The 22943-nt window shown below is 40.1% G+C and overlaps 1 protein-coding gene across 1 annotated transcript in view; it reads right to left on the reverse strand.

The window, feature by feature from the left end:
• Window positions 1-2421: 2421 nt before the first annotated feature.
• The window catches only part of cacna1ib (calcium voltage-gated channel subunit alpha1 Ib), a 95064-nt gene continuing 74542 nt past the window's right edge, over window positions 2422-22943 (reverse strand). The window contains exons 26-33 of the mRNA XM_088009149.1: window positions 19081-19159; window positions 18804-18925; window positions 17788-18240; window positions 11204-11344; window positions 10185-10319; window positions 8174-8324; window positions 6987-7201; window positions 2422-5959 (exon numbers count right to left, since the gene is read on the reverse strand). Of these exons, the coding sequence (XP_087865275.1) occupies window positions 5324-5959; window positions 6987-7201; window positions 8174-8324; window positions 10185-10319; window positions 11204-11344; window positions 17788-18240; window positions 18804-18925; window positions 19081-19159 (1932 nt within the window). The 3' untranslated portion in view covers window positions 2422-5323. The remainder of the gene's footprint in view (window positions 5960-6986; window positions 7202-8173; window positions 8325-10184; window positions 10320-11203; window positions 11345-17787; window positions 18241-18803; window positions 18926-19080; window positions 19160-22943) is intronic.

Genomic DNA, 22943 nt, shown 5'->3' on the forward strand with positions numbered 1-22943 from the left:
GGATGTGTGTGTGTGTGTGTGTGTGTGTGTGTGTGTGTGTGCGTTTGTTTGTAATACCTTGTGGGGACGATTTTCCTGACATATACTACGTTGTGGGGACCAATTGCTCCTCGTAGGGACCGGAGCCTGGTCCCCACAAGGGGAAACCCTGTTTTTGGGTCAGGGGTCAGATTTAAGGCTAAGGTATGAATTGAGTTTTGGTTAGGGTTAGGGTTAGGTATGTGATGGGTAGGGTTAGGAAAATGGTAAAGGTAAGGTTTAGGCTGTAGAAATGAATGGAAGTCAATGGAAAGTCCCCACAAAGATAGCAACACAAACGTGTGTGTGTGTGTGTGTATGCGCGCGTTTGTTTGTAATACCTTGTGGGGACGATTTTCCTGACACATACTACGTTGTGGGGACCAATCGCTCCTCGTGGGGACCGGAGCCTGGTCCCCACGAGGGGAAACCCTGTTTTTGGGTCAGGGCTAAGGTATGAATTGAGTTTAGGTTAGGGTTAGGGTTAGGTATGTGATGGTTAGGGTTAGGAAAACGGTAAAGGTAAGGTTTAGGCTGTAGAAATGAATGGAAGTCAATGGAAAGTCCCCACAAAGATAGCAAAACAAACATGTGTGTGTGTGTGTGAGAATCTGGGAAAAGTTTGCTTTCCATGTGAATGGAAGTATAGCAGGGAACATTTTTACAAAAATTAGCTCTAAGGTTTTGCCTGTTCTACATCCGGAGCAATGATTTTTGCAAAGATGTCACCTGCCTGAATGAAAGAAGAAAGGGAAACTGCCTGCCAGTAATACACTGATCAATATTGGCATCTCTACAATCATTTTGACAGCTTTACAAGCTTCTTTGGATGCTTCACTTTTTTCTTCATGTGCTTAACAATTTATACCTTCAATTTTATTTTTTTTTTTACATTTTATGTGAAGATCAGTTTTTTTGTTCATATTCTAGCAGCATCAGCAGAACGTGGTTCGGCTCGTGGTCGCTACAAGCACAAGTCTCCAACGTCTTCCTTCGATAGGTCATATCGGGTCTGTTCACCTGATATGACCGATGGGAGAACATTTTCTAAACGAGGCAATCCGTTTGGACAAAAATTTAAAACCTACATTAAGAAGACATGTAGGCGATATCACAGGTGATTTTCCACATTTTCTGCTTTTGGATTTTTTGGGAGAGGAGTGGAGGGAGGAGTAGGGTTATATATTTATGTATAGGGGTATGTATTTTATTATTTTGAAAGATGAGCCATTTTTTGCATCAAAAATGTTAATTTCAGACCCGTTATGAAAGGTCTGAAATTAAGTTTTGTCATTTGTCAAATTGTTGAAGTTCTTACCTTTTCAGGGTGGGTCTCGTCAGCTCCAGGTTCTGCTGGAAAGCTCCTGGAGCTTACCATTACAATTAAGAAGAGTAATACTCTGAGGAATTGTATTTAGTTACATTTATTCTTTGAATGACCTTAGTTTAGTTCTAATGATTTGCATGCATGTAAATATTTGTACCATTTATTGTTTTTTATTAGGTTTGTGTAAATGTTTGTTTTTATCACCCCTTTACCTGCTATGAGTTGGAGTTAGTTGAGTATCTTTACCGATCTCCCTGATCAGCTGTGATTCTCCGGTCTGCTCCAGCTCCTTTAAGGACAGACTTAACCTTTAGTCTTTGTTGTGGAGCAGCATCACACCTGTTTTAGTGCTTTCCAGGTCTCGGGTTTTTATTTAAAGCATTCCAGCAGAATCACAATTAGATGATGGGTCTATAATGGAACCATTGTTGTTTTGGCTCTGCTGTCATCTCTTTTAAGGATATGTCTGTTATGCAGCTGATTATATTCCTCGTCTCCCTAATGAGGTTTCAAAAACAGCACATTTTAGTAAAATGTCAAGCTTTCAACTAAAAGCTGGCAGATTTCTTCAAGTAAGTAGAGAAAAAAAACTTTATTTTAATTTGTTTGCTAAATCTACTGTTGGAAACCTTAGGATGACCTTTGACTTAGGTTTTATGCTTTGAAATTCATAGCATAAATTGTATGATTTGAGAAATGATGCCAAATTGAGCTCCATTGATTTTTCTCCTAAAATAGAATCTTTTCTTCAAGACTTTTTGTCTCATCTGTGTTATTGCAATGGACTCTACACACATCTGAGCAAAACGTTCCTGGACCAGTCGCAGTCTGTACTAAATGTTGCTGCTAAATAGTCATTTTTTATTTCTATGTGATTCTACTGCTAATCCATCTGCATTTGCTCCCAGTAGATCTTCCACTGAATATCCAGTTCAGAGCAGACAGGACTGATGCATCCTTACACCCCACATGAGGAAACCCACACCAATAAGTTTATCTTGAAAGGTGCTGTATAAATAAAGATTTATACTGACTTTACTACAACATTACGAAAGAACATCAAGAGTCAAACACGGTTGAAAAGCTATTCCATTTTTTATGACACAAGTTTGACATTTAAGAAAACTAAAAGAAAAAGAAAGAGGAAAAAAAAACATGCATTTTGTTAAACTAAAATTGGGTTGAGATGGCAGCGAAAGGCAACACAGTTCAGAATACATGAATACACAATCTTCCTTTTGGTGACCTTTTTGAATGATGGTGACATTTTATTCCAATACATAAATTCATAAATTACAATCTCCTCTCTTTATATTGCCCGTCTCTATGAGTCTCAAACATCTAGCTGTACATCATCACATCGCAGCATATATTGCATATCTCAAATCGAGGTGGGGTAGTCATTTAATACGCCGACTTCCTCGCAGAAGGGAGGTAATGCAATTGGGTTAGCTTAACGAAGGGGATGAAGACGAAGCAGCGATCATAAACACCCAGGTTTCCTCTCTCTTGTCTCAAACAAGCACAAAGAAATCCTGCATAGTGTTGACATCAACATCTTGGTATGAAGGTGTTTGTTTGTATGACATATGTATGATTTTTTTTGTGTGAATTTGTCCACCTGAGGTCTATCTGGTTGGATATTTATGGACTGTGACATGTACTAAACGGTTCGTAATCACTTTTAGTCAACACAAGTGCTCAGATATAAACATACAACATCAATTTAACCAACATTGCTCGCTATGCTGTTTTCTAAAGACGTGCTACACTCAAGCAGACCTGGGTCAAATAACTTTTGGGCTCAATTAAAAAAAAAAAAAAAAAACTGACTCGACCACATAGATTTTATAGGAAATCTATGTGGTCGATTGCGTAAAGAAGCTGCAGTCTGGATCCTTTTAAAAACGTGTGTTCTGTTTTTTTTAATATTTGTTAACACTGTCACCATGTTGTCACAGTATGGTATGAGACACATAATCTGTGACAAAATGGAGCTCCTCCTCCTCATCCCTGAACTGCTGTTACCTGAACAAATGTACCGCTCCCGGTCAATAACAACCAATCAGAGTGAAGGGGAGGGTCTTAGTGCTGTTAAATGTGCTAATGGAGGAGAAACAAGTTACCGTTCTATTCAGAAAACTGAAAACATGGTCATCGCAGGCCTTGCTAACTAGCTTTAGCATTCATGTTGTGGTGAACCAGCTGTAGTGTAGTAGAAAGCAAGAGAAAGTGTATGAGCGGCGTGTGGACGAGAGTGATTGACAGCTCGATTTTTTTTATGAGAGACATATCATCTGCCTCATACCATAATGTGACGACACGGTGACATTTTTGTCAAAGTTACATACCGCAAGTTGAAGTATCATAACAGAGGTCTCTTTATATTCTGTTTGGATTGGATCAGTAGTATAACTTTAGGATGACCTTTCCAGCACTCGTTTTTGTTAGATGTGTGTCTTTGCAACTCAAATAATCAATAGTGTTTCCGAGCCAACAAGCTAGATATTAGCCCTGCTAAAAACAAACAGAAAAACTTTGGATCAGTTTGCCTCTATGGCAATTTGTTCTCAGTTGAAATCACATAACTTCTTTTCTTTGTAGAAGACTACGAATAAATGTTTACAAAAATTAAAAATTATCTGGACTCCCTTCTTACCAATGCGGGGATGAAAATTCCCCATTGTTGGTACCCGACGAACCGTCGGGTACCAACAATGTGTCCAAAGCGACGCACAAAACAAACTGAACTGCAAAAGTAGGAAAGATGGCCCCCTGCCAATTAAGACTCACAAGAAAAACCACTCAAAAAATCCCCAAAAACAAAGAAAAAGGTGTTAATGAAGGCTGTGCTTTAGCTAAGCTGGTCAGACCGGCTTAAACCAGATCCCTTTAAGCCTGTCCTAAGACGTCCCCAACAGCTAACAAGGACCTGCTGTCTTCTTGCAGCGACTGAGAAAGTGTTCATTATTCTGATATAAAAGTGATCATCTCACCTCTACGGTTACTTACTCTTTTCAAATATATTTTGGAGGTTTAGTATGGCCTACGTTTTCCATGTCTAAAGTCATGAGGTCTTTCAGGTCAATGCAGGAGCCTTGATAATATTTTCTAATAAAACTGAATAATAACCATAGTATTTAGCCCAGGTTTGCCCTCAGTACATTATAGCCCTTCATATGCACTTGAAAAGTAAAAATGGTTCCCTCTGTTAAAGTGAACAATGCTTCCTCCTACTCCTCACTTTAATTCTTAGCAGCATTCATGGATTCTTTTCAACAAGAGTCCCTCCATCAGTCAGAGACTCCGTTACATTTCTGTCCTCTGGTTCCCACAAATGGAGGCCGGTGGGTGCGTCTTCAAAATTAACAAATGAACAAATAATAACAATAATAATAATCTAAAAAATAAAAATACACAGTCTGTCTGAATCTACGAAATTCACCAGAGATTGGAAAAAAGGGGGATGCTACTGTTATCCATGGATATTAAAAAATCCCTAAAGAGTAGCTGTACAAAGTTCAGTGTTTCCTCAGAGAGGAGCTCTGGAGGTCGTCTGCAGTCACGTAAGACTGTTTTGTTTTTGCACAAAGGCTGTGGGCACACGGGGTCAATCGAGCCCCATCTCCTGTAATTTAATGTCATCATAGTAATCACTGCAAACTTCAGGCCTGTACTCTCTACATGCTTCTTCCATAAAACCCCCCAAGACTGGTAAAGTTTGAAGCCAAATCATGGCTATGCCAAAAAAGAAAAAAAAAAGTGAATTGACTTGTAATTACTGCTAAAACCTGTCAAAAAGTAACCATCTCCTGTGCAAAAAGGAAAGAATTAGGCATCTTTTAAGGAAAGGACTGATCCCAACAGAGTACGACGGAGCACTGAACAAAGGACACGCGTTGAGAAGTCTCCTGCTACGTTCAAACACCAGAAACGCAGAGGATTTAACTGTTCGGCGACAGAAGACCAACGTGCGTTTCATCTTTTTTTCCTGGCGCATGTGTTGACGTGCCAAGCGCTGCTCTTCGCCGCATTACTGTCCTCCAGGGGCGCTTCTGCCCTCCCCTCGATCCAAGGACTGGACGAGAATCCGTGGGGATCTACGGCGCATGTGTGTCGGCCGTCTTTCCCTCGGGCGGACAGGTTCGAGCGGTCTATCGATCCCGTGCTGTTGCATTTCTTCATCGCTGTGGGCGCCAGAGGGCCCGGGGCGAGCAGCGACGTGAGGGACAGACTGTTGAGCGTTTCCGACAAGTGTTCGCTGCAGAGGGCCTGGTGGCAGCCGTCTCTTCCCATGGACCCTTCCTCATCTGAAGGGTCCACGCAGTCCTTCTGGGGGCAGCTTGGGCCCCTGCTTCCACCACTGCCGCTGCTGTGGCTCCTCTGTTTCCTCCGAGTGGCAGAGCTCCGTCCGCTCAGCGGTGGCTGCCCCCGGTCCGCTGCGGGCTGTTCTTTAGGGCGCAACGCAACGGCGGGGACCGGGCGGAGGACGGGCACGGGGATATCCAGATGTCGAGGTGGGCACACGCCAAAGCCGAGCCCTTCATCCGGCGCGGCCTGCAGGCTGCCATCTGAACTGCCTGGGGCCAAGGACGAGTCGCTGTGCGATGGATGCTGCACAAAGAGAATCATTGCTGAGTTTTTGAACAGTTAATGCATTTCATTACACACAGTGATATTTTTCTATTTTCTTTTTCTTTTTCTGTTGATAATTGTGCAGCGACTGAAAACCCAAAGTTATGATTATCTGAATACTGCAAAAGAGAAAAATGAAGGGCTTTATACAACAGAATGCCTGTTGTTCCAGAAATGATTGCTGTAAATGATGATATTGTCATTTTGGCTGTTTTCAACAACTACAATAATAATGGCTTAATAATGAAAGTGCACTCAAAGAATAAAAATCTCTATCTATCCATCTACCTTTCTATCTATCTCTCATATATGTATTTTGAACCAAAGTTAAACTGACATGAGTGAATCCAAGACTAATAAGGCTCATAAGGGACACATGAAGAGAAAGAGCAGCAGGGAGGGAGAAAAAGGCAACATGGGAGACAGTAAGGAACCAGAGCAGGGGGGGAAACGGCGTGCAGCGCGTCAGTATCAGGCTCTGGGCTGGCTAGGCTAATTAGCCGAGCGCCCCAGAGCATTACTGTAGCAGCTGAGGATCACAGAGCCAGTCAGGCACGAGCTAAACAAACCGAGCAGGTACACGAGAAGAGGGGAAGAAAAAAAAATAAAAATCTGTTTCCATGGTTACAAAAAGAGCAAGAACTAAAAAAAGCTCCTTTTTTTTAATTCTGGGTTGTTTCATGCAGAAGCCAACAAAAGGCAGTGTGTTGGTTTCACTGTGGAGTAGATTCTCATTAAACAGTGATAAGAAATGTTCAGCTGCAGAAAAAAATCTAAACAAACACAGTTATTGTCTGAATGAAAGGCCAGATTGAAAACTCTCACTACACTCAGGTAGGGGTGGATTTAAAGGCAAAAACCAACAGATTTATATTAGTGGAAGTCCAAAACATCTGGGACTGAAGATCCTTGGATTCAAGGACATTAAAGCATCAAGACGAGACACATGGAAAACATAACTAGATGGGTTTTCCTTGTTTAAAAGAGAACAGCGTTGTGTTTTCACCTGAGAGCTCAGAGGCCTGCTGTTGGCTCCGGGGGAGCGTAGAGAGGCCCAGGAGGCGGGGGACGCCAGCCGGGACGGGTCCATGTCCCTCGGCCTCATGCCGTCCCCGTGAGCGTCTGACTGCGCTGCGGCGGCTGGGTGGAAGAAGTCTGCTGGCAGCTGAAACACGGGTGAAGCCGCATCGGCAGCCCCGCTGCATGTGTTTTCATCGCCTTCTGCGGAAGGAAGGCGACATTTTAGTAGAGATCGGCTTCTATAAATACATCAAAATGAATCGGACCATCTTTATTCTGGACGTGGCGAAGGGTCTAAAGCGCAAAAAGGCAAAAAAAAAAAAAAAAAAAAGCAAAAAGAGATTGAAGTCGACACGTTGCAATGAGAGATAATCTACATGAGTTTCCTGAGCACTGCAGGGCATGGGGGAACAAAAACATCTCCAAACAGATGGCTAGCATTACTCCATGTGGCACGTCAAGTTGTGGCCCCGTACCATCAATGCACGCCGCATAAAGTTTCTGCAGATGGGCCGTTTACAGAAGGCTTTAAAAAGAGCTATTTTCACACAACTTGAGCACTGAGCCGAATTTCCTGATCAGCATTTTAGCGCGTGCATACATCATACCACACTGCCTATAAGTGTCATCAGATGAGTCATCATTTTTGTAAATTCAGCATTTAACCTCATGTTGAGTCAAGGAGAAATCAGGAGGTTTCAGATTCTTATCTGCCTCATTTCTAACAATCTGATTTGTTCTCATTTTTGCCATTTTTCTTAAAGCTGCACTATGGAGCTATAAGAAAATAAATATGTTCTTTTTTACATATGTGTTCAAATGACCATTATTTTGTGATAGTATGGTACATGAGACAGAAAACCTATCTGCTACCTTCTGCCAGTGTTGACTGCAGAAATATATATATATATATATATATATATATATATATATATATATATATATATATATATATATATATGTTAAACTCATGTGTTTGTCTCTGCCTGGATGAGCTTTTCATCCAGAACTTCTTCATCATTGACTATCTTTGAAGTTCTCTGTATTTTGCACAATATACAAATAAACCTGATGAACAGTGTTTGGAAATAAATGTTGTTCCACAACAGGAAAAAAGAAAAATTAAAAAAGAGGCTGTTTTTTTTCTTCTTTCAAATAAATCCTCTGCAGTACCTTTTTCATGTGCTGAGGTTTGCTGCTCCAGAGGAGGAGGATTCAGAGGTGGATGGAGGAACTCTTCACTTCCTGAACTAGAGGGGTAAGGTCTCCTGCAGCCTCCCTGCATGAGCAACTCCTCTGAGCTGTGGGAGTCACTGCTGCCCCTCTGGAAACAAAACAAAACAAACAACCAAAAACAGAAGAAATTCTTAAAAAGCCGGGTCAGTCGAGAAGGAAAACTATGCAGAGAGTTGGCGCTACGCCCAAAATGCACCGAAGTTTCACTGAAGCATTTCATTTCCTCGCGCCGTAATGGAAATCAACTTGTTTCCACTTTCAAAATGCTTGCTCATCATGCCCCCACCTTTGTGCATCTGTGCAAGTCTGATTTTAAATTTCTAACGCTAACAGGTATATAACACCAACGGCCTTCAAAGCATCAAATTGCTTAGTTGTTGTTGTTGTCGTGGTTGCTGTTGTTGTTGACGGCACCGCGGGATCAAATGAACTGAGCAGAGATGAAACAGGCCAGGTGGGCTGGAAGCAAAGAGTCAGTCTGAAGATGGAAATATGAAAGACACATTTGGTCTTACACACACACACACACACACACACACACACACACACACACACACACACACACACACACACACACACACACACACACACACACACACACACACCACAGCTCAACCACATCAAAACACAGTGGGAGACATGTTTTAGTCACTCGCTGAAGCATAAATAGTAATTAAAGGTGATTAGCAAGTTAGTCTGTCAGGATGATTTGTAGCTCTTTAAAGCCCACACGACAGTATCTTTTGAAGTCTTACCAAAGTTTTCATACCTCTTGAATTTTTCAATTTTTTTATTTATTTATTTTGTTTCTCATTACGTCAGCAGATCTACAAATGTTTTGTTGTGAACTGGAGTGGAACAACAGTACAAAATGGTGCATGGCTGTACAGTGGTAGGAAAGGACACAGTTTCACTTGTTTTTATAGGAAAAACTCTGAAGAGTGTGGCATGCGTTTGTATTCAATCCCCTTTATACTGAAACCTGTAAATGAAGAGCGCCCAGTCGCTGTTAGAAGAAGTAACTAGTCAGCCTGTGTGTAATTAAATGTGAGTGAAATGCAGATTTTCAGTGAAGGTCTCTTAAAGAACATCAGTAAACAAACAGATGAAAACCAAACTACACCAGACCAGCCGGGGATAAAGATACATAGATATTTAAAGATGCAGTACAAAACTTTTATTAAAAAAATATATATTTTTACACATTAGTGAAGCTATCACCATGTCGTGACGGTATAGAATATAAGACAGATAATCTATGAACAATTTGAGCCCCTCTGCCTTCTGCCCCAAAAACAACCAATCAGAGCCAGGAGGCGGGTCTTAGTGCTGTCAATCACAATCCTGTGAGGCTCATCCTCCCTCTCTGTCTTATTCTAAAATTTGTATTCAGAAACACTATCCATTCAGTCAGACTGAGTTTAACTTATTTCACAAAGTAGAAATGGACTTTAGTTTCAGTGTCTAAATGACAAAGCTTGTAAAAGAATGTTCCTAAATATTTGCAGTGGTGTACAATGTGGTTCTCCAGTGTTTTGACCCAGGGAGTTTAAACAGAAGTCTCACTTTTTAGATTTTTCTTTTGTCTGAAACATGAAAGTTATAAATCATATTCCTCCCCATTCACAGTTATGTACCACATTGTGTTGGTCTGTCACATAAAAACCTCCTAAAATACTCCCAACTTTGCTTTTTAGTATGAAAAAGTGGAAATATTCAAGAGGTATGAATGGCTTTTCAATTATTGTTCTATTCATTAAAGTTTGACATCAAAAAAGTCCTTTAGATGCTATAAATTGTTTTTTTTTTTTTTTTAAGTGTGAAATTCGATATAACAATAATATCTCGTCCATGGAGAGAATTATGGGTAACCAGTGTGAAACAACACGAGTGTGACAAGCGAGTTGGAAAGGCCTTGTTAAGCTTGAGTGAGCGAGTGGAGACACACCTGACCGTCTCTGACAAGCAGCTGGTAGCTGCTGTGTTCATCCAGGCTCAGGTCATCGGGTAACGCTGGAGAGGAGGATTTGTCTGACAGCTGTTCTGACATCAGTGACGCCTGCTCCACCTCCGCCAGTCGGATCTGCATCGCAAACACGCAACAGTCAGGAAACAAAACGTGACGTAGAGGTTAGGAACACAAACTGATTTGAAGTGAAGGAGAATGTGAAAGTTTAAGTATTTTAATTAGTATTTTTCTAACTAAAACAAGAGAAGATTTTGACTTATTTCTCAGTGTAAACAGTTTTCAAATTTGTTTAAACACACATTAAAAGTTAATGAGTCATTAGTTTCACTTTTAACAAAACCCTGATTCACAACTGAGTTGAGGGGAAATCTGTAATTTGATTGAATATATTTGTCTCCACAGATTAAAAAAAAAAGGATTATATAAATATTCAACACTTTTGTTGCTTTTCGTGTAAACTGTCCGTCTTGATTCATCTGTTCATGAATCAAAGTGTCTCTAATGCTTTGGTGATCTGCGTTGTTTACATCTGGCTTAAAAAGATCCATGTTATTCAAATGAGAATGTTGATGAGGCGCTAACAGCTCATCCACTCATGAAGCAAAAACACACATTTTGCAGTGTGCAGACGGCAAAATGGTAGATAAAACCCCAAACGTTATTAGGTTATATTTAAATGCAGCTTAGAAGCTGTACATTGAACAGGTCACTGTCTTTCTCAGCAAATATGTTTATTTTAAGGTAATTGACATGAAATGTGTCGACAAATGTTCACAAATGGTCCATACAACTCAGAAACGGTAAAAATGTCAATATCATCAAAGCATATTTTCGATGCTGTACTTCACAACGTAAAAAAAAAAAAAAAAGCAACAACACATTGACATCTAATTCATAAGATAATAAATCCACCGTCCTCGTCTTCCTCAGGGTCAACAAAATGAATTAGTTTAACGGACAGGGGAGAGAATGTGTGTGTTTGCGTTTCCCACACTCACCTCTTGCGGGTGACTCTTGCAGTCCTTGCAGACGGGAGAAGAGCAGTAGTGGTGAAAAACGGACCCGGAGAGGTTGTCAATCATGTCCCCTTCCAACGAGTCCTTAATCAGCAGAGACACACTGTCCAGCCACTGGCTCTCCTGCAGCACACGGCAACAGACACGCCGTTTACCTCACAGGCAGCATGAACAAAAACATGGTGGCTTCACAAGATGAAGAGTGAATGTAGCTTTCACTTTCAGAAGCAACGAAAAGGAAATCAAGTCCATATTCTCCAAATGTCAATAAAAGTCAACTTAGCCAACATCTGATCTTCTGTGTCGGGTTTCTCCAAAGAAACTAAAGCATCAGCTATTCTTTTCTACTGTTCTCCTTTGATTCCTTTATTTTTTCTCTTTCATTATTGCCTCCTCTGTAGAACATGCCGAGTGCATGGCAGGAAGTGCTGTTTAATTAAGCGCAATACGTTGGAGCCGATGTTATTTTCAGCCCCGACTGGCAGCTGCAAGACGGTTATCACCGACTCTTGCACTTGTACCTCCTTCCAAGACAAATGTCGGAGTCGGAGACAAATGTCAACCCCGCAAGTTTAATTGCGATTTTTTTTCCCCCCATCTTGTCTCTGTCACCTAGTCAAAATCTATTCATCTCCTAAGAGTTTGCCTCCTGGTATCTTGTTATTTTTATGGAGCAGTTTGGTTACAAAGCTCTTTCTAAACCGCTGAATGTTTAATTAACAGGTAATTATTATTTTTTGCCTTACTTGCTCTTCTCTCTCTTCATCTCTTGCTAAAGTTTTTATGCTTGTTCCTCCAGAGGTTACCCTTTCCTCCTGTTTTTTTCCTTTCCCATCCAGATACCATTAAAAGACTTGCTAAAGGGTGGAAGGTGAAGAGGGCAGCAGACAATAGCAGGTCCTTGGCAGCACCCAAGTATTCACTGAGCGTACACATCGCTTCACATGCTGGCAAGGCGCGCAGTGGGGGGGCGAGGCAGCTTGATTGATTGATTGTGCCGGACAGCGAGTGTGGTAAACTGTGCCCATGACCCCGTTTGATTCACTGCAATCTGGGTTCTTCACACTCTGCAGCCCCTATTGTGCAATACGCCCATCTTCCTCAACATACGCTTCATATTCCTTCAAAACATTCAGACGGTGCTCCATGCGAGGTGCCACAGAAAGAGATGTGCCGAATGGTTCAAGTGCTCATGAAGACTGGCGCTTCTTTAGTGAAGCCGTCACAATGAAGCTGCTGCTTGGGTTTATTTAGGGAAATGGGGACTGAGTTTCAGATGCTACGAGCTCGTCTTCCGTTCGTTTCCATCGATGTGTCCTTGGGCGAGACACTTGACCCGCCTTAACGGATAGTGTTGGTCAAAGGGTCCGGCGGCGCAGATTGAATGGCAGCCTCACTTCTGTCAATCTGCCCCAGAGCAGCTGGGGCTACAATGTAGCTTACCACCATCAGTGTGTGAATATGTTTATGAATGATTGAAGCAGGGCTTCCCAAACTTCTCCATGCCATGACCCCCTATGGAGCATTGACCTTTGGTTGTGGTCCCCTCTGCAAGCTAACAGAAAATGCTAAAAAATATGTAAAGAAACATCAACTTTTAATGTTTCATTATTTACTATTGTATAATTATTACATTCATTTAGCATAAATGCCTCCTGATTTCGGATGTCAGGAGTTCTGTGGTGGAAAACAAAAGGCTTTAAGTACAACAGAGTAGATCTATTGTATTTATTGTTCAATTTTTCAGAAAATGTGGGTTTTGGGTTTTCATTGCACCGTAATAATCAAAATTATTAGAAATAAGTGCTTAAAATACATTACTGTGTCTAATAAATCTACATAACAGCAGTTTCACTTTTTGAAAAGAATTGCTGAAATGCCCCATCAATCTGCTTACCATTTCTTTGGCCAATAAACTATTATAGATAGAAAATACTCATAATATTTTTTGTACTAGCCCTTTATGAGTTTCACTTTTCCCTCCATTTCTGTTTCTCTTAGTACAGCACTGTGCACAAAAGAGAGAGATTGGAAAACATTTTAATTACACAAATAAAGGTGGCAAGGCAGTTCTTATTAACATATTAATGCAGTGGTGTTGCTTGTTTTCACTTTTCAAGGTCTTACAAATCTTAATTCACACTGTGTCTACTTAGTGGTAATTGGTCACTGTTCTTTTGTTGTTGTTTTTTAAATATTTTTTGAAACAACCCCGTCACAGATTACTCATGCTGGAGTCATTAGTAAGTGAAATGACTAATTCAGACAACATGAATTATTCAACAGGCATGCTAAAATAATATCGTCCCGGCTTTTGTATGTGTTTTGTTTGGAAATGAGCTATTGCAGATGGTGGACTATGATGTTGTTTTAAGGCCAGATTTAGATAAAGAGCTGGGATTCCACACGTCAGATCTCAAGTCTTTATTCTGACACAGCAAAGACCAAAGGTGGGAATTCTTATTTTGATAGTTTAATTGATAGTCCGGTAGATGCAGTTCGATTGGGGATGAATCGAACTTCCATTTTCTTCTTCCATTTTCAGCTGGTGAGGTTTACTTTCTGACTGCACTGTCAAACAAACCAAACAATTAGAAAAACCTCTGCACCTCCTCACCTGTGGTGGCGCTGCAGCAAGAACTGCTGGAAGAATCGACACAAAAACATCACAAGAAGTCACTGAGCTCAACTTCCTCCTATACGAAACGTAAAGAAAACTGACATAGCGTCAGATTTTTGCGGTTGTAGAATTTCTCTTATCTTTGGTAAAAGACGACGAGCCATTTCTCCCGCTAACGCTAGACCTGCGCATTTGTGCTTGATGTATTTACCCAGAATGCACTGCGCCAGAATCCAGTGGAGTGGTTTCCGGTCCGCTTGGCATTCACATACACATTCGAAATGAACTAGAGTTCACTCCAAACCGAACTTAGACCTAGGTTTTTCAGTGGACCAGAGTTCTCGTTTTAGGTCTGCACCAGAGTTAGCTTGTGCATTCGCGCCTCCCCAAACAAAATGAAGTTTCTAGACAAATGAACTAGAGTTTACTTGAAGCAGACTAATTAGAGCTTGTGTGAATGCCCACTAAAACTAAATTTCAATTTTTTTTTTTTTTTTGACAAAAGCTACATCATCTTCTTAAATTTACCAGACGCAGACCATTACCAGTCCATGAACTTTTGGTGTGAGCCGTGAGGTAAAAGAAAGAATAAAGAATCCTTTGTAATTTACTAGCACCAATAATTCAATTATGACACAACCCAACTTCACCCTTCTCTTTGTTATGGACAATTTTCAGTCAAGTCCATCAGATAAATGTTGTTGGGGAAACCCTTGTTCTGAAAAACCTCTTACTATCAGCATAAAGGAATATCCAAGCTGTATATCTGAAATGGCCGTTTGCTGACCAATCAGAATATTTCTTGAAATAAACTAATTCTAAAGAAAAGGTGCACAAAGAGAGGTCTTCCCTTCCCTCTCCTTTTCCATCTTAGGAAGTTAAAGATATCAGTGAGCTGACAAAGAGCTCCAAACACAATGAGGCCTGCCACCCACTCAGTTCACTGTTTTCCCTCCTCTGAGAGCATCTATTGCTGTTTTCTCTTCCCTTCCCGCTCCGCCATCGATTCAATGCTATTCCATCTGATGGGTGACAAAGGTAATTTCTTGCTAGTGAACTTTGCTACGAAAGGTTACAGAGCATTTTGCTGATAGGGTTCCCAAAAAGAGTCTAGTCAGAGTTGCTGTGAAGATGACTAATATGTAGAGGACATCGTGTCTTTTCAAGTTGGGAACAAAACAAGTACTTAAAAAAAAGCATAATAGATAATAAATGGAGCGATACAGCAAAACAGAAGAATACGCTGGGAAGTAACTCTGTACAGTTCAGTAGTTAAAACGTCTGAGCCAGGATTACTTAAAGCAGGCAGAACGAGCATTTCTACATAATTAAGTAGATAAAGTCAAACTCTGTTGTAAAGCCACAAAACCAATCCTAACCTCTGCAGCTGATGTCACAGACCTCAACTCTGATTTTGTTCTTTTTTTTTTTTTTCATTATCTTTTACTCACTTTGACAGCTATTATTAAAATAATCTTCACCTGCTGGTTTTAATAGAAAAAAAAAGTACAGTCATTGTTCTGTTCCTGCCCATCATCAAAGACAATCAAACAAAAGATAGGAGCAGCCAGCAGTTAAAGCCTTTCATCCAGACAATGTGGTGACGAAATTAAAGTTCTTGCGAGATTTAGTTCGTTAGTAAAAGTACTTTTGAAAAAGAAGCTACAGTTTTCTTTTATTATTATTATGTGAGTTTAAGTCATAGCTGGCACCTAAATGAGATGTGCAAAGATATCAGTTCATATTTCAATGTCACTTCAAATGATTGGTTACTTAATACAACTATGAAACAACTGGATCCTTGTTGATGACAGGAGAACAGAGAAAACGGCAGACGAGTGGAATCAGACAACTTTCCCCTCGATTCTGAACTTTGATCTGAACAGCTGACAAAAATGTGAATGTAGGAATTAGAGGTGGAGTCTGATTCATATTTAGTTTTTAGAAATGTGGGAGGAAATTAGTCGGGAATTGAAACCTAACAGTTCACAGCTTCATGAGCTCTGACCGGTGTCTGACCAATCCCAAAATCAAAAAATCCAAACTCTCTTCAGCCAGTGAACGCACCATAAATGGTAGCAACACTTTTCAGTGTTGACGCTGCTACTAAGTGGAGAAACGTAATCCTCACAATTATCTATTTTTATTATCAAGAAGGTGTTCAAAAATTCACTGCCACTTATTTGACTTTCAGTACACACCAACATCGTGTCTCACACATGGAGAGAAATTACCTCCATTTCTAACGTGAATAATTAATTATGATCTGTCACAGAAGTAAGGCTTGAAAAAAAATCAATGCTTACTTTATATCTTCCTATAATAAAGCTCCTAAAGAGACATTATAAAACTAAAGTAGACAGTTTAAAGCTTCACAGACTCCAAGGATATCAAATTCTGATCATTGCATCTCTAATTTTTAAGCACATTCTTCTCTTCTGGTACATTCAGAACCTTTATGCACTCTTTTCTTTTCCTTCTCATTCATCTACTTCAACAATACTTTCATTCCTTTTTTTCCCCCTCGAATGCAAAGCATCGCTTCCTTCCCAATGTTGCTTCTTTCTTTCTCCTGTTTTCACTCCTTCCCGTTTATTTCCACACTGACTTTTTCGGTTCATTTACTTCCTTTATTTCAAATTTGCTCACAACATTCTCAAAGTGCCTCTTCTCATTTTCCAGAAGGCTTATAATTTTACACTGATGCGATTATGATGGCATGAATCAGGCGGCTGAGGAATGAAAGTCAACATAGGCGGAGCGTCCGCTGGTGGTATTTTTAGACCAACAGAGACAGCTGCTATTTAATATCATGGTAAATCTGTGAGCAGGGGTCCTCTGTGTGGCTTCCAGCACCGCCTTGTGTTTTCATATCGTATCTACTCAAGTAGGTCATATGCGTTTCATATCAATATAAGCAACTCCGGCTGCATTATTACCAAAAAGCCTGTCTGGTTGGGCAACGACTTGTGCTGTGGGAGAAGTTAATAAAGTCTAGAAATAACCAGAACAGAATAATCCGATCAGAAATTGCACACTTAACAACCTATTTAAAACTGCAGTATGTAACTTTTATAAAAAATACATTTATTTTACATATTTGTTCAAACTGTTACCATGTTGTGACAGTACGCTTTGAGTCGGATAATCTGTGAAAAGCTCAATCCTCCTCCCTGTGTTAGCATTGCCATCTGAAGAACTACACCGCTCCCGACCAAAATTGACCAATCAGAGAGAAGAGGAGTGGCTTAGCGCTGCCAATCATGCTCGTGTACATGCTGCTAAATTTGCAAATGGAGAAAATGACAAAACTGGAAAAACTGTTTATCCACCGTCATCAGTAGACATGCTAACTAGCGTTAGCATTTATGCCATGTAGCGTAGGAGAAGGTTGTGAACAGTGCATGCACTAGGATGATTAACAGTCCTCCTGGCTCTTATTGGCAGAGGAGCTCAATTTTTTTCACAGATCATCTGTCTCATATTTTACTGTCATGACTTAGTGATAGGTCTAACAAATATGTAAAAATATGTATAAATATTTTCATAAAAGTAACATATAGCGGGTTTAGGCACTACTACACCAACCAAAAACACCATTCTCTACTGTTTAATTCTATTACATCCTATGAAGTATTCTATTAAAATTGAACAAAAATGCAACGTTATGACTATCGTGACCATTTAATTCCATAAAAACAGAACACAAACACATGCGGACGGACTCTATGAGCCACATGTTGAAGAAAAACTGAAAAAGTTCCATATGTTTCCCTCTGAGTCATCTGGATGCAGATGTTAAGCAGAGATGTGATCAAAGTTAATGTATTCTGAACTGCATGATTGCTAAGTGATTAAGCCGAGCTTCTCCTTAAAGAGCTCCAATCAGCATGTTTAAAGTAAAAGTGTAGTGATCATTTTCTTGATTGCCTGATATTCCACTTACTTGAGACGGCGAGTAGAGCCGACATCGCGGGTGGGCATGTCCGTCGTGAGTCGAGCCGCCTCCTCCTCTTCCTCCTCCTCCTGCTCCGTCTTGAAGTGGCGCCGTTACTCCGCCGCCCAGACCCCCGACCGTCCCCGCTGCCACTCCGCCCATGCCTGCCGTGGCTGCGGCCCCGCCCGTCGCCCCGGCGATGGCGCCGATGTTTCCCATCATGCAGCAGAGGCCCCCCTGAGCCAGCTCCAGTTCAATTTCCGCGTCCATCTCCGCGTCCTCCTGCGCCTCCTTGTTGGAGTCGTCCAAGTGCTTCATGAGCACGGCGACGACCACGTTGATCAGGACAAACTGAGCCGTGAGCACGAACGACACGAAGTACAGCGGGGAGATGAACTGCAGCCCCGCGTGGCAGCCGTAGTCGGTGCCCGGGAGATGCTGTGGGCACTCCCTCAGAGTGTCCTAAAAACGAGAGGGACATGAAGAAACCAACCAAGAAACCAAGTGACAAGTTGGTTTAGACACCTAATCATTTACAAAGAATGACTGCAGAACTGGAAATACTTAACACTTAGGAAAAATGTTATGATTTTACATAAATTTTAAGTAGTGGTGTGGATTGGGAATTTTAAAGGAATAGTATTATATACATTCCAAGAACAAGAGTCATTTTCATCACAATTAAGTAACCACTTAATTGGTTACCTTCACTTATAATAAAAATGCCATATACTTTTCATTGAAAAGTAGCTCACATAACAGCTCAGTTCCACCAGGTGTTTGCTAATTGCTGCTGACTAGTCTGAAGGAGCTGAGAGGAGGAGATTAAGGGATTCCCCATAAATGCATGTAACAATCAAAGCAACACACCAGGTATGTTTTTGTTGAGGGAATAATATTACAACATGACGGAAAGCTCAAAAAAGTTGATTTTACATAAAACTGCCCCTTTAAGAAAATATTCAGAATTTCACTCATCTTTTCGTTAAAATTTTGAGGTTTTAAGCTTTTAACTAAACTCATACCTTCATGATGCCATTCCAGTTGTCACCTGTTGATACTTGGAAGAGTGTAAGAAAAGCCATTCCAAAGTTTTCAAATGTGGCGTGGCGGCTCATTCCCTCGCAAGGGTAGTCAGCGTTACACACTAGAAGAGAGACGTGATGAGAAGAAAAAAAAGAGGAAAGATCAGACACCACGTCGGGGCTCTCATAAGATCATCTGGAGTAATATCACAGAGAACTTCAACATAAAAAATACTTTTTTTCCATTTTGTGCAGAAATATTAACTCAAGCACATACCGAGCTCGCCAAAAAGCTCCACTCCAAGAGCAGCATAGATGAAAAACAGCAACATGAAGAGCAAACCTAGGTTTCCCACCTGAAGCACAAAACGTATCACAAATCATATTGTCATCTCAGCTAAACCAGGCAGAACTTTAAATAATAGACTGCGAAAGCCAAAGTTTGATATGCATGATCCTTATATCTAGAAATATGTATTTTCTTACCAGTCATACAGAAACACATACAGAAACATCTTACTTTATTTCAGAATTTAATGAAATATTTATGCTAAAAGGGCTGCGTTTTCCAGTCACATGCTATCATTTCATAGTACAATCAAGTAACTATGTTACCTTCAGAATGCTGTATATGTCAGATATGACTTAAAACAAATTTGACTTTGTAATTTAATGCCTTGAAATTGGGTCTCTGTCTCCATAAGAGACTCCCGCTCCTTCTGAAACTCCGCCTTCAGGAAGTCATCGCAACGTGGCTCCTCTGTTAGCCCTTTAACAATATTTTTTCGCAGCGATGCACTGAGACGTAGCTCGTATAATGAGTTCAGTAGATGTGCTGTTCCACCAGGTGTTAGCTATTTGCTGCTGGCTAGTCTGAAGGAGCTGGGTGGGAGAGTTCGGCTCTGTGAGGCAGAAGCTTAGATGCTTGGAAACTCTGAGGAGGATCTTCGTCTCAAAGGCGGGGCGAGGTCCACCCAAGCGTTTTGCACAGCTAAATAGTTGCCATGGAGATGAAATGATTTCTCAAACATGCATGAAAGAATGAGGACAACAATCCAGGTATGTTTTTGGTGAGGGAAAAACATTATAACACAATGTAAAGTTAAAAAAAAGTCATTTTTATATAATACTGCCACTTTAACACTCTTTACACGTTTCTAAATCTTTATTATGATTACTATGATCATAATTAGTTTTTATCCTCGTGGGTAAAGCACCGGCACTGGATATATAGACAAACTAAACTTTATTTGCTTCAATTTATTCACTATTAAGCTTATTATCATACTCCTGAATTAAAAAAAAGAAAGAAGCATGTTTCATAAGACCCAAAGTAAATGCTAACAATCTAAGCACAGGCTTAATATGTAAGCAGTCACACTCTGGTGTGTCAAGGCAAATCACTTTACTTCACAGAGAAATAAATTGCCTGGAAATTCATCCTTGTAAGGTTACTTAGCATTTCCAAGGGGAGATATGCAAAGCAAAAGGATAAGGAACCCCCTCTGGGGTGTGATAGCGGGCGCTAGCAGCACACCATTAGGTAAGTCGCTTCACAGAGAAGCCAGTGGGGTGCTTCTGAATAATATGTAACTGTGCTAATCTTTGAGGCAGGAAAATAAAGTGATTGTCGATGAGGAAACAATAACGTGTACAGTCGTCACTCAAGGAAAGGATGAAAGAGAACCGTGGCAGGAAGAGAAGATGAAAGTAGCACTAAGCTACTGGGAGAGGTAAACGCGGAAAGCCCTCAGCAGTTTGAGGCAAGTAACTCAAACCGATGTGATCCCTTTCGTTCCTTTGGCAAGAGAATGAAAACAAAACACGGTGCTGTAAAACTGCTCAACACCGATAATGTGTAAAAGCTAGTGAGTGACTAGCTTAAGGTGCAAAAGCAAGCAGCTTGTTCCTGTTGCTAGCACACCTACACTGGTCAGCTTTTTCTTTGAGCGTACTTTTTTCATTTTGTGGTTACAGTGTTCTAACTGTATAGAAATCTAAGCACAACAAAAACAAGACTCTTGGATTTTTAATGGGAACATGGCTTTACACATTATTATAATGTTTTCAACTAAAATTTACTTTAAAATTGGGGAAAAAAATTTATCAACAGCTACAATGTAGTTGATTTTCTATGGCTCTCAGTTAAACGTTTAGGTCTGTTTGAAAGATATTACAAAAATATCACATAATCTGGCGACTCACAAATCAAGATGATACTTTATTGTGCTTTAAAATGCTACTATACTGTATGTAGCTTAAGATTAGATTACTACATCATATCAATAACATTTCTAAAACAGAAATATGTGCTCATTGGAAAGCATTTTCAAACTAGCCTCGTTGGACCCAGTATTCTGACTTACTGAATGACTGCATGTTTTTGCTGAAAACTGTTGTGTTAGTATCATAATGCTGTGAGATTTATATACATATATGCCCAGTGATGTTTTGAGGAAAATGACAATGGGAACATGTAATTTATCCTTTTTGAAGAATACTGGATTAGCTGGAGAGATGGCTTCTTTTATTATACTTAATTTCAGTTGATAGGTCAGCTATATTAAAGGTAAATCTCTGTAATGTATTTTTTTTTTTTACTTTATTTGTTTTGTTTTTTTTGTGATGTCCTGTGTTTGTAATTCCCTTTGGTCCAACCTTCTGTCACACAAAATGAAGAACATAATGAAAGGAGAGCGAGCTAACACATTGGACGAAAAGTATTTTTGTGGAAATTTACCTTAATGCATTAGAGAAAGGCTGCTGTTAAAATGATATACTAATAACAAGAAAGAAAAAAAAACTTTGAAAGAGAAAAATTGGTGAACACCTGAGTCCATTAGTGGCATCTTCCATAAAGAGCTGTTTTAAGGAGAAACAACTCCAGTTCCATTAGGCATTTTTAATGCATTCAAAAACAAAGAAAAGCAGAAATACATGGCTCCACAGTGTTTGGGAAAGGAGACAAAGGACCAAATGTAAGTTTTATGTTATCTGCAGAAAAGCTGATCACACTTCAGAGAGACACAGAGAAAGATTAATGACATCTCCTCCGATTTTGCCACTGTTAGAAGAAAAGAAGTCATTTTTTTTAACACTTGGTTTTGGGAGTTTATATTCCCATTTTGAAAATTTGAAGTAATTTATCTCTGCAGGCATCTTTTTAGTCCCTCATTAGCACAAAAAAAATAAAATAAAATAAAAAACTGATCGGCAGCCATAATGGAGCACCTGCTGGTTTTTTGTCTTCATCACCTTCTACACTCCAAGGGCATTAGTGGCACTTCTGGGGAAGCAATTTTAATAAATAGGCATCTGTTTTTCCTAATTATCACAACAGTTTTGTATCCAGGCAAGATCTCATTACAAAAGTACTTGGAGATATATATCAGTGACGTGCGGTCAGGAGAGGCGGGTGCGACAGAGCCTCACCTGTCATCATGGAAAAATAATATAATAATAAAACCATTTATATTGCTATTTTCACCCTGTGGTTTGTACTATAAAGTATCTATTTTTTACTTAGCTTAACCAATTCTGATCATTTTTTTCTTCAAAATCGCTGGATTTTCGCATTTTCCCATTCAAATGTTCAGAAGCGAAGTCGGTGAGGCAGCAGCGAGCTGAGCCTCACCTGGGATTGCGCAACCTCTCGCTAACTGCACTGGCTGCCATTCTACGAGAGCAAGTTCGTCCTGTCTGTATGCCGGTAATTAAATGGCTAAAAAACATTTAATATATGGACTGATTTTTCATAATTTAGCTTATGTATATAATGTACAGTGTTTTTCTTTTGTCACCAACTGTGTGTGTATCGTGTTTTGTGTGCGGAGGAGCGATCAGAAACGGCAGAAAACAGACTCCAGGGGAGGCAGGCAGTTCTCTTGCCTCATGGCAGGGGGCGCTCATGATCCCAGATATTGTGACTGCACAACTGTAGAGTAAGACACAGTGAGCTAGCCATGGAGCTAGCCACACAGTAAATAAGTAAATTACAGTGATATATTTGTTTTCTCCTCTCTTCCGACGTCAACATGAAAGACTACATTTCTACACTTAGACAGTTTTCTAAAGTGGATTTTCAATTGAAGCAGGAGAAAATAACTAAAGGAAAGTTTGATAATTCTCAAACGAAGTAGA

The sequence above is a fragment of the Poecilia mexicana genome, unplaced genomic scaffold, assembly GCF_051168715.1.
Source record: "Poecilia mexicana isolate PSO_F unplaced genomic scaffold, ASM5116871v1 scaffold_2, whole genome shotgun sequence".
NCBI lineage: Eukaryota > Metazoa > Chordata > Actinopteri > Cyprinodontiformes > Poeciliidae > Poecilia > Poecilia mexicana.